General features: G+C 35.1%; 1 protein-coding gene across 1 annotated transcript; it reads left to right on the top strand.

Annotated features, from left to right (window-relative positions):
• Nucleotides 1-532: 532 nt before the first annotated feature.
• Nucleotides 533-7597, top strand: LOC125163958 (olfactory receptor 14A16-like). Its single transcript, XM_047856314.1, has 3 exons — nt 533-1434; nt 6360-6378; nt 7583-7597. Exons 1-3 carry the CDS (start codon nt 533-535, stop codon nt 7595-7597), a joined length of 936 nt encoding a protein of 311 aa, XP_047712270.1.
• Nucleotides 7598-13091: the final 5494 nt, after the last annotated feature.

Here is a 13091-nt window from a genome sequence, read left to right as displayed (position 1 = left end):
TAGGTAGAAGAAATGGTGTTTGTTAAAGGCCTTCTTGCTAGTGAATTATGCCAGATGTTTTTATATGCATTATCTAATTGAATCAAATGGGAAAGCTCACTCTGAACATTGAATAAATTTATACTCTGATATTTATTCAAGATTAAAAGATATTAAATGAGTAAGTTGGAATTTATATTTGGGGCTGATTCCTCATATTCCATGGTTTGTCTCACTACTTATTGCAATACACATTATAAAACTTTCATGTTAGAGAGATCCAGAGTATAGTCCTTGCTCTAAACAGATAGATGAGGTGGGTGATTTGGAATGGGCTGACACCCCCTTCAGTCATTCCACAGTGCTATCACTGTGGTTCAATGACTCGATGGAGGCTTTCTGGTGTTACTCTCATGTGGTATTATATAGTTTGATAGATGTACATGACAGTAAGGGAAAGGGAAATTAAGAAACTACAACAATAAATTGTCTTCAGCTGAGTCTTAAGTTGTTTACTTTATTTTTTGTAGTAATTGATTAAATATCCAGAGAAATGGAAAACTTCACCTCTGGAGGAACATTCTTCCTCATGGGCTTCTCAGATATTAGGGAGATCCAGATCTTACATGCGGTCCTGTTTTTGCTAATTTACCTGGCAGCCATACTGGGGAACCTTCTCATCATCACCCTCACGACCAATGATCATCAGCTCCACACTCCAATGTACTTTTTCCTGAAGAACCTGTCTTTTCTGGATCTCTGCCTCATTTCCATCACTGTTCCCAAATCCATCATGAACTCTCTAATGAATCAAAACACAATTTCCTTTCTTGGATGTGTTTCACAGGTCTTTTTCTTCTTCCTCTTAGCCAGTACAGAAGTAGCGCTACTCACAGTCATGTCTTATGACCGCTATGTTGCCATCTGCCATCCTCTCAGATATGACATCATCCTAGGCCATGAAGCTTGCATACAGATGGCCACCTCTTCATGGATCAGTGGATGTCTCAATGCAATTCTTCATACAGCTTCTACCTTTTCCATATCCATATGCGGGCCTCCTAAAGTTAATCAGTTCTTCTGTGATGTCCCACAACTCCTCTCTCTTGCCTGTTCATATAACATTGGGGAATTAGTAGTCATTGGCCTCAGCCTACTGTTAGATTTTGGCTGTTTTGTGTTTATTGATATTTCTTACTATTATGTATTCTCCACTGTGCTGAGGATGCCCTCTGTAGAAGGCAGGCACAAAGCTATCTCTACATGTTTGCCTCACCTCATTGTTGTGACTCTGTTTCTCTCTTCTGGGTTTTTTGCCTATTTACACCCCTTATCCAAATCTCCATCACTCTTTGATTTGCTAGTTTCAGTATTCTATACTGTGGTGCCACCCACCATAAACCCCCTCATCTATAGTCTGAGAAATAAGGATATGAAGATGGCACTAAGGAAATTGTTAATGAGAAGATATTGTCTATCAAACTAAAGAGTTAATATTGCATACATTGTGATCTTTTTATTCACTGACATGATTATATAAATAATCCATTTCATAGTCTAGTAATAATACTGGATATATAGAGTAAAAGTTATGAAAAATTTAATTGTACTCATTAAAGTGCAATTAAGAAGCATCCTCATTGTTTAGATCAAGTTGATGGCAAAACCCATAGGTTTCTACTTGGAAGTGTACAGATATATGCTGACTTATATTTGTCATACTAATGGGAAGGTCCTTTTCTGTGATGAATGGTAAATTGTACAGGATACTGGAACATCAGAAATAAACTTGGGCTCTTCTAGATAAACTGATAATGTAGTAACTCTTAAGAAAGTTAATATGTAAAATGCCACATGACACAATATACATAATGCATTCTCAAATTAAAGGAAATAGACAGAGGTAGGTGATGTCTGCACAGCACTGTGAATGTATTAAATGCCACTAAACTTTACATATTAAGATGTATAATTTCATGTTGTGTTGATTTCATCTCAACAAGGCAAAAGTAAAAACAATGTGTTGTCCATCTGACTTCCCCTTTTCATAAGGTACTATATGACATTTTCTGGCATCATTTGTGTCCCTGAATCCTAGTGAGAAGACACAGATATACAAAATGTGATTTTATTCAAAGTGCTAAGTGGAAAAAAATCTGTATTCAAGAATAATCTATCCAGCAAGGCTATCTATTATTCAGAACAGAAGGAGAGATAAAGAATTTCCCAGAAAGGGGCGCCTGAGTGGCTCAGTTGGTTGAACATCCAACTTCGGCTCAGGTCATGATCTCACATTTCATGAGTTGGAGCCTTGAGCCAGGCTCTGTGCTGACAGCTCAGAGCCTGGATCCTGCTTTGGATTCTGTGTCTCTTTGTCTCTCTACCCCTCCCCCGCTCACACTCTGTCCTTTCTTTCAAGCATAAACAAACATCAAATAAAAATAAAAATAAAAATAAAAATAAAAATAAAAGAATTTCCCAGAAAAACAAAATTAAAGGAGTTCGTGATTACTTAACTAACCCTGCAAGAAATATTAAAGGGCACTGTGACACAGTGAGGAAGACAAGAAAGGATCATAGGAAGTCCCCGAAGCAATGAGAAAATGAGTAATAAAATGACAATAAATACATATCTATCAATAATAACTTTGCCTTTAAATGAACTAAATACTCCATTGAAAACACTTAAGTGTCAGTATGGATAAAAACAAAACAATACCCATATATATGCTTCCTACAAGAGACTTCTTTTAGATTTAAAGTTATGTACAGATTGACAGTGGGGGTATGGAAAAACATTTATCCTGCCAAAGAATGCCAAAAGAAAGCAAGAGAAGCAATACTTATATCAGACAAACTAGACTTTATAAGAAAGACAATAGCAAGAGATAGAGAAGGACACAATATATTCATAAATGGGACAATCTAACATGAAGATCTAACAATTGTAAATATTTATGTACCTGACATGGAAACACACGAATATATAAAATAATAACAAACATAAAGGAATGATTTGATAATGATACACTAATAATAGGGAACTTTAACTCCCCACTGACAAATGCATGAAAGTTAAACGACATGCTGCTAAACACTGAATGGATCAACAAGGAAATGAAAGAAGAAATTTTAAAAACACATGGAATTAAAAATAAACACAATGATCCAAAATCATTGGGATGCATCAAAAGAAGTCCTATGAGGGATATTTATAACAATACAGGCCTAATTCAAGAAGCAAGAAATTTTTAAGATATAAAACCTAATCTTACACCTAAAGTAGCCAGAAAAAGAAAAACAAAGCCTAAATCCAGCAGAAGGTAGGGTATAATGATGATTAGAGCAGAAATAAATGTTATAGAAACCACACACACACACACACACACACACACACACAACCCACAATAAAACGAATCAATAAAATCAGGAACTGGTTCTTTGAAAAAAATATATACAAACTTCTAGCCAGACTTATCAAAAAGAAAAGTGAAAGGACACAAATAAACAAAATCAAATATGGGACCAGAGAAATAACATGCAACAGCACATAATTTCAAAGAATTATAAAAGTACATTATGAAAAGCTATATGTGGATAAATTGAAAACTTAGAAGAAGTGGTAAAATTCCTAGAAATTTATAAAATACCAAAACTGAAATAGTGTGAATTAGTAAACTTGAACAGACTGATGACTTGCATAGGAATTGAATAGTAATCAAAAAATCTCCCAACAAAAGGGGACCAGAGGGCTTCACAGGTAAATTCTACAATACATTTAAAGAAGAGTTATGACCGGGGCACCTTGGTGGGTCAGTTGGTTAAGCATCTGACTCTTGACTTTTAGCTCAGGTCATGATCCCAGTGTCATGTTATCAAGCCATACATTGGGCTATGCATGGAGTGTGGAGCCTGCTTAAGGTGATCTCTCTCTCTAGCTCTGCCACTTTCCACTACTTGCTCACTTTCTCCCTCTCTAAAGTACAAAAATGAGTAAAGAAATAAGAGTTATCACCAAGTCTTCTCAAACTATTACAAAAAAATAGAAAAAAGAAGGAAAACTTTGAATTTTAGTCTATGAAACTAACATTACCTTGATACCAAAACCAGATAACAACAACAAATAAGAAAACTATAGGCCAATATCCCTGATGGATAGAGTGCAAAAATTCTCAATAAAATACTAACAAACCAAAACTAACTACATTTTAAGAAATCATTCATGACAATCAAGTAGGATTTATTCCTAGGTTAAAAGTGTTGTTCAATATTCATATAATGTGAAACACCACATTAATAAAAGAAAGGATAAAAAATGTGATCACTTAAATACATGTAGAATACATGTTGACAAAGTACAACATCTTTTAATAACAAAAACTCTCAAAGAAGGTTTGGAGGAAGTATTATTCAAAATAAAAGAGATCATCTATGGAAAATGCACAGCTAGTGTCATCTTCAACGGGGAAAAACTGAGAGCTTTTCCTCTACAGTTAGGAACAAGACATGGATGTCCACTCTTGGTACTATCATTTAACATAATGTTGGAAGTCCTAGACACAGCAATCAGACAACAGAGAAATAAAATGCATCCAATTTAGCAAGTAAGAAGGAAAACTTTCACTATTGACAAATTTAATATTATATATAAAAAATCTGAAAGACTCCACCCAAAAATTGCTGGAACTAATAAGTGAATTCAGTAAAGTTACAGGAAACAAAATCAACGCACAAAAATCTGTTGCATTTATGTACATGAATAATGAAGCAGCAGAAAAGAAAATTAAGAAACCGATCTCATTTACAATTGCAGCAAAAGCATAAGATATCTAGGAAAAAAACATAACCAGAGGTGAAAGACCTGTACTAGACATTTCCATGTTCATAGATTGCAGGATCAAAGATTGTTAAAATGTCTGTACTATGCAAATCAATATACACATTTAATGAAATCCCCATCAATATACCACCAGCATTTTTTCACAGATCTAGAACAAACAATCCTCTAAATTACATGGAAACACAAAAGACTTGAATAGCGAAAGCAATCTAGAAAAGTGAACACATTATGGAGGCATCACAATTCCAGACTTCAAGTTATATTACAAGGTTGTAGTAAAAAAAAACAACATGTTACTGGCACAAAAATAAACATATACACCAATAAACCAGAATTGAAATACCAGAAAGAAGTCTACAACTATATAGTCAATTAATCTTCTATAAAGCAGGAAAGAATATCCGGTGAGGGGTGCCTGGGTGGCTAAGTTCGTCAAGCTTCTGACTTCAGCTCAAGTCATGATCTGATGGTCAGTGAGTTCAAGCTCTGTGTCATGCTCTGTGATGACAGCTCAGAGCCTGGAGCCTGCTTCAGATTCTGTGTCTGTCTTTCTCTCTCTTTGCCCCTCCCCCACTCATTCTCTCTCTCTCTCTCTCTCTCTCTCTCTCCCAAAGGAAAAGAAAACTAAATGTTTTTAAAAATTAAAAAAATATTTTTAAAAAGTAGGAAAGAATATCCAATAAAAAAAGAGAGTCTTTTCAACAAATGGTGTTGGGAAAACTGTACAACAACATGCAGAAGAATGAAGTTGAACCACTCTCTTATACCATATACAAAAATAAATTCAAAATGGATTATAGACTTAAATGTGAGACTGAATCATAAAAATCCTAGAATAAATCACAGGCACTAAATTCTTTGACATCAGACATAGCAACTTATTACTAGATATGTCTCCTGAGGCAAGGGAAATAATAGAAAAAATACATGATTGGACATTATCAATATGAAAAGCTTCTGCCTGCACAGTGAAAGAAACAACAAAACTAAAAGGCAACCTAAGGAATGGGATAATATATTTGCAAATGGCCTGCCCAATGTAGGGTTAGTTTTAAAAATATATAAAGAACATATATAACTCAATACCCAAAAAATGAATAATCCAATTAAATAATGAGAAGACATGAGTAGATCTTTTATCAAAGAAGATATACAGATGGCTGATAGAAAAATGAAAATATACTCAACATCATTCAACATCAGGGAAATGCAAATCAAAACCAAGATGAGCAAGCACCTCTCACCTGTCAGAATGGCTAAAATTAACAGCACAAGAAGCAACAGGTGTAGGCAAAGATGCAGAGAAAGGGAACCCTCTTAGACTCTTGGTGGAAATTCATAGCAATTTTGGAAAACAGTATGGAGGTTCCCGAAAAAGTTAAAAATAGAGCTAGATTATAATCCAGTAATTGCATTAGGAGATATTTACCCCCAAATACAAAGATACTAATTCAAAAGGATGAATGCAACCCAATGTTTATAGCAACATTATTTCTAATAGCCAGATTATGGAAAGAACCCAATTGTTCATCAGCTAAAGAATGAATAAGGAAGAAGCAGTGAATATATACAATGGACTATTACTCAGCCATAAAGAAATGAAATCTTGTCATTTGCAACTACATGGATGGAGCTACAGAATATTATGCGAAAAAAAATAAGTCAGTCAGAGAAAGAGAAGTGATTTCACTCATATGTGGAATTTAAGAAACAAAACAAATATCAAAGGGAAAAAAGAGAGAAAAGCAAACCCAGAATCAGGCTTTTAGCTATAAAGAACCAACTAATGGGTACCAGAGCAATGTGGGGTGTTTGGGTTAAGGATATAGTGGTGATTAAGGAGTGCACTTGTTGTGATGAGCACTGGGTTTTTATGCAAGTATTAAATCATCAAATTGTACACCTGCAACTAATGTGTCACTGTATATTAAATAATGGAATTTAAATGAAATCTTCAAAAAAGTATCTGGCAGAACTAGCTATGATAATTAATAAAGGTGGTTACACTAAAAAACAGATTTTCAATGCAGATGAAACAACCTTATATTGGAAGATGTTATATAGTACTTTCATACCTTGAGAGTAGAAGTCTGTGTTTGCCTTTGAGTCTTCAAAGGATAGGCTATCTCTCCTTTAGGCACTAATGTATCTGGTGACATTAACTTGAAGCCAATTGTCATTTACAAGAGTGAAAATCCTAGGATACTAAAAAACTATTCTAACTCTATGCCTCTGATTTATAAATAGAACAACAAAGCCTGCATGACAGCACATCTGTTGCCAACATGGTATTAAAAGTTTAAACCTATTCTTTTTTTTTTTTTTTTTTTTTTTTTCAACGTTTGTTTTTTTATTTTTGGGACTGAGAGAGACAGAGCATGAACGGTGGAGAGGCAGAGAGAGAGGGAGACACAGAATCGGAAACAGGCTCCAGGCTCTGAGCCATCAGCCCAGAGCCTGACGCGGGGCTCGAACTCACGGACCGCGAGATCGTGACCTGGCTGAAGTCGGACGCCTAACCGACTGCGCCACCCAGGCGCCCCATTTTAAACCTATTCTTGAGAAATACTGCTCAGAAAACAAACAAACAAAAAACATTGATTTTAAAATATTACTATTCATTGACAATGCATCTCGTCACCCAAGAGCTCCAGTGAAGGTGTAAAATGAGATGGACATTGTTTTTATGCCTGATAACACAACATTTATTCTGTATCCCATGGATCAAGAAGTAATTTTGATTTTCAAATTTTCTTATTTTAGAAGTACGTACCATAAGGATATAGCTATCATGTATAGTGATTCATCTGATGGATGGTGTTGGGGGTGTAAATTGAAATCCTTCTGGAAATGATTCACCATTAGGTGCTGTTAGGAATCTTCATAACGCACGATAAGAGGTCAAACATCAACAAGAATTTAAATGAAAGTGATTTTAAACTTCATGGGTGACCTTGAGGGTTTCTTGCTTTCAGGGCAGCAAATAACTACAAATTTGGTAGAAACAGCAAGAGAACTCTAATTGGAAGTGAAGCCTTTTCTTTCAGATTGCATAATTTGTTGGCATGTAATTGCTCATAAATTCTTTTATTACTGTTTGTATTTTCACAGTGTTGGTTGTGATCTCTCTTTCATTCGTGATTTTATTTGTTTGGGTCCTTTCCTTTCTCTTTATGATCATTCTGGCTGTTATCAACTATCAACTTGTTAATTCTTTCAAAGGACCAGTTACTGGTTTCATTGATTTGTTCTAATGCTTTTGTTTTTCTTTTTGTTTCTTTTTTCTTTTTTTAAATTATTTTTATATTAGTGATTTCTGCTCAAATCTTTATTATTTCTCTTATTCGGCTAGGTTTGGGTTTTATTTGCTATTCTTTTTCCAGCATTTTTCTAGGTGTAGGATTAAGCTGTGTATTTGAGACCCCCATCCCTTAATTAGAAAGGCTTGGGTTGCTATAGACTTCCCTTTTATAACCAACATTGCTGCATCCCAGAGGTTTTGGACTTTTGTGTTTACAATTTCATTGGCTTCCATGTAATTTTTAATTTTGTCTTTAATGTTTTGGCTCACCCATTCATTCCTTAGTAGGATGTTCTTTAATCTCCAAGTATTCATGCTCTTTCCATTTTTTTCCTTCGGGTTGATTCTGAGTTTCATAGTGTGGTCTGAAAATATGCATGGTATGATATCAATCTTTTTGTAATTGTTGAGGGCTGATTTGTTACCCACTATGTGATCTATTCTGGAGAATGTTCCATGTGCACTCTAGAAGAATGTGCATTCTGACGCTTTAGGATGAAATGTTCTGAATAAATCTGTTAAGTCCATGGTCCAACGTGTTATTCAGAGCCATTGTTTCCTTTTTGATTTTATACTTACCTGATCTGTCCATTACTGTAAGTTGGGTATTGAAGTCCCTACTATTATGGTATCATTATTAATGAGTTTTTATTATGTTTGTGATTAATCAAATTTTATATTTGGGTGCTTTATATTGGGGGCATACATATTTACAACTGTTAGGGCTTCTTGGTTGATAGACACCTTTACTATGATATAATGTCCTTCTTCATCTCTTGGTACAGTCTTTATTTTAAAATCTAGTTTGTATATGAGTATGACTATTCCAACTTTATTTTAGTGATCATTAGCATGATAGATGGTTCTCCATTCCCTTTCAATTTGAAGGTGTCCTTAGGTCTAAAATGGGTCTCTTGTAAACAAAATATAGATGGGTCTTGGTTTATTCTTTATTCTGATGCCCTATGTCTTTTGATTGGAACATTTAGTCCATTTACATTGAGAGTGAGTACTGAAAGATATGAAGTTGTGCCATTGTGTTACTTGTTGAATTAGTGTTTCTGATCTCTGAACCGTTTTAGTCTTCATTACTTTTTTCATTTTGTTTTGCTTTGTCTTTTCTCCACTCAAAGGACACCCTTAAAATTTCTTGCAGGACTGGTTTAGTGGTTACTAACTTCCTTAATTTTTGTTTATCTCGGAAACTCTTTATCTCTCCTTCTATTTTGAATGAGAGGCTTGCTGTATAAAGAATTATTGGCTATATATATTTCCAATTTAGCATGCATAATATATCCCGCCACTCTTTTCTGACCTTCCAAGTTTCTGTGGATGAGTCTGCTATGAACCAGATTTGTCTTCCTCTATGGGTTAAGGACTTTTTTCTCTTGCTACTTTCATAATTCTTTCCTTGTCTGTATATTTTGTGACTTTATGATATGCCTTGGTCATGGTGGATTCCTGTTTAATCTAATGAAAGTTCTCTGTGCTTCTTGGATTTTGATGTCTGTGTCCTTCCCCAGATTAGGAAAGTTATTTGCTATTATTTGCTCCAATAAACTCTCTTCCCCTTTTTCTCTCTTTTCCCCATCTTGGACTCCTATGAAGTATTATTCAAATGTTGTTCCCTTTTAATAAGTTACTGATTTCTCTAAGTCTTGTTTTGTAATTTATTGCCTATGTTGCCTTCTTTTTTTCTGCTTCATTATTCTCCATAATTTTGTCTTTTATATCACTGATTTTCTGCCTTGTCTAAATGGACAAATATCTAGAAATATATAAACTATCAAAACTGAAACAGGAAGAAATAGAAAATTTACACATACCCATAACTCAGTAAATAACTTGAATCAGTAATCAAAAAATTTCCCAACAAACAAGAGTCCAGGGCTGGATGGCATTCCATGGGAATTCCATAAAATGTTTAAAGAGGGCTTACACTTATTCTTTTGAAGCTGAATCCAAGAATTAGAAATGGAATGGAAAACTTCCAAACGCATTCTATGGAACCAACAGTACTTTGATTCAAAAATCAAAGACCCCGTGTGATGCTAAGTGAAATAAGCCATACAGAGAAAGTCAGATACCATATGTTTTCACTTTTATGTGGATCCTGAGAAACTTGACAGAAACCCATGGGGGAGGTTAAGGGGGAAAAAAAAGAGGTTAGAGTGGGAGAGAGCCAAAGCATGAAAGACTCTTAAAAACTGAGAACAAACTGAGGGTTGACGGGGGGTGGGATGGAGGGGAGGGTGGGTGATGGGTATTGGGGAGGGCACCTTTTGGGATGAGCACTGGGTGTTGTATGGAAACCATTTTGACAATAAATTTCATATATTGAAAACAAAATCAAAGACCCCACAAAAAAGGAAAAATACAGACCAGTTTCCCTGATGAACATGGATGCAAAAATTCTCAACAGAACACTATAAAACAGGTTCCAATGATACATTGAAAGACTTATTCACCACAATCAAGTGGTATTTATTCCTGGGATACAAGTTTGGTTCAATATCTGCAAATCAATCAATGTGATACATCACATCAATAAAAGACAGAATAAGAACCACATGATCCTATAAACAGATGCAGAAAAACATTTAACAAAATACAGCATCCTTTCTTGAAAAAAACCCTCAAGAAAGTAGTGATAGAAGAAACATACCTGAAGATCATAAAGGACATATATGAAGCACCCACAATATCATCCTCAATGGGGAGAAACAAAGCTTTCCACCTAAGGTCAGGAACATGACAAGGATGGCCACTCTCACCACTGTTATTCAAGATAGTGTTGGAAGTCCTAGCCTTAGCAATCAAACAGCAAAAAGTAATAAAGAGATTCCAAATTGGCAAGGAGGAAGTTAAGCTTTCACTCTTTGCAGAAGACATGATACTCTTTGTGAAAAACCCGAAAGACTCCACCAAAAACCTGCTAACTGATCCATGAGTTCAGCAAAATTGTAGGATATGAATTCAATGTACAGTATTCAACTGCATCTCTATACACCATTAATGAAGTAGCAGAAAGAGAAATCAAGGAATTAATTCCATTTATAATTACTCCAAAGACTGTAAAATACCTAGAAATAAATCTAACCAAAGAGTTAAAAATCTATACACTGAAAACCACAGAAAGCTTATTGAAGGACAATGAATAAGACACAAAAAATGGAAAAACATTCCATGTTCATGGATTGGAAGAACATGTGTTGTTAAAATGTTGATACTACCCAAAGCAATCTACATATTCAATGCAATTCCTATAAAATAACATCAGCATTCTTCACAGAGCTCGAACAAACAATTCTAAAAGTTGTATGGAACCATAAAAGTCCCCCACATAGCCAAAGTAATGTTGAAACAGAAAACAAAAGCTGGAGGCATCACAATTCCATAGTTCAAGGTATGTTACAAAGCTCTAATCATTAGCATAGGATGGTAGTGGCACAAAAACAGACAAATAAGTCAATGGAATAGAATAGAGAACCCAGAAATGGACATAGAAGCATATGGCCAAGTAATCCTTGACAATTCAGGAAAGAATAGTCAATGGAAAGATACAGTCTCCTCAACAGATAGTGTTGGGAGAAGTGTACAGTGACATGCAGAAGAATAAACCTAGACCACTTTCTTACACCACACAAAATAAACTCAAAATGGGTGAAAGACCTAAACATAGTACAGGAAGCTATTAAAATCCTAGAAATAAAATAGACAACAAACTCTCTGATTTTAGCCATAGCAACTTCTTACTTGACATGTCTCATGAGGCAAGGGAAACAACACCCAAAACGAACTATTGGGACTCATCGAGGTAAAAATATTCTGCACAGCAAAGGAAACAGTCAACAAAATTAAAAGACAATAGATGGAATGAGAGAAGATATTTGCAAATGACATATCAAATAAAAGGTTAGTATCCAAACTGCATAAAGAATTTATCAAGCTAAACACCCAAAAAACAAATAATCCAATCAAGAAATGGGCAACAAACATGAACAGGCACTCTTCCAAAGAAGACATCCAGATGGATAACAGATACATGAAAACATCCTCAACATCACTCATCAGCAGGGGAATAAAAATCAAAACCACACTGAGACACCACTTCACACCTGTCAGAATGGCTAAAAATAACAACTCAGGCAACAGATTTTGATGAGGATGCAGAGAAAAAGGAACCCTTTTGCACTGCTGTTGGGGAATGCAAACTGGTGGAGCCACTCTGGAAAGTGTGGAGGTTCCTCAAAAATTTAAATATAAAACTACCCTGTGGCCCCAAAATTGCACTACTATATAATTAATCAAAGGATAAAAAATTGCTGATTCAAAGCGGCACGTGCCCCCCAATGTTTATAGCAGTGCTATTGACAATAGCCAAAGTACGGGAAGAGCCAGAATGTCCATCGACTGATGAATGAATAAAGAAGATGTGGTATACACACACACACACACACACACACACACACACACACACACACAAACACACACACTCTAATATTAGTCTGCAATCAAAAAGAATGAAATCTTACCATTTACAACAACATGGATGGAACTAGAGTGTATAAGTGAATAAGTCAGTGAGAGAACGAAAGATACAATTTCACTCATACGCGGAATTTAAGAAACAGAACAGATGAACATAGCATAAGGTAAACAAAAATAAGGTAAAAACAGATGGGGATAAAAACCATAAGAGACTCTTAAATACCAAAAACAAACTGAGAGTTGATGGAGGGGTGTTGGGTAGGGGGCTGGGCTAAATGAGTGATGGGAATTAAGGAGGTCACATGTGGGGATGAGCACTGGATGTTATACGTAAGTGATGAATCCCTAAATTCTAGTCCTGAAATCATTATTACACTGTTAACTAACTCAGATTTAAATTTAAAATATAATAAGTAAATAAATAAATAAAGCCTGACAATGTTACTTAATTGTTGCAATCTCATAATAAACTTTAATGGA

This window comes from Prionailurus viverrinus, chromosome A1 (assembly GCF_022837055.1).
Source record: "Prionailurus viverrinus isolate Anna chromosome A1, UM_Priviv_1.0, whole genome shotgun sequence".
Taxonomy (NCBI): domain Eukaryota; kingdom Metazoa; phylum Chordata; class Mammalia; order Carnivora; family Felidae; genus Prionailurus; species Prionailurus viverrinus.
This window is presented reverse-complemented; position numbering and strand designations above follow the sequence as displayed.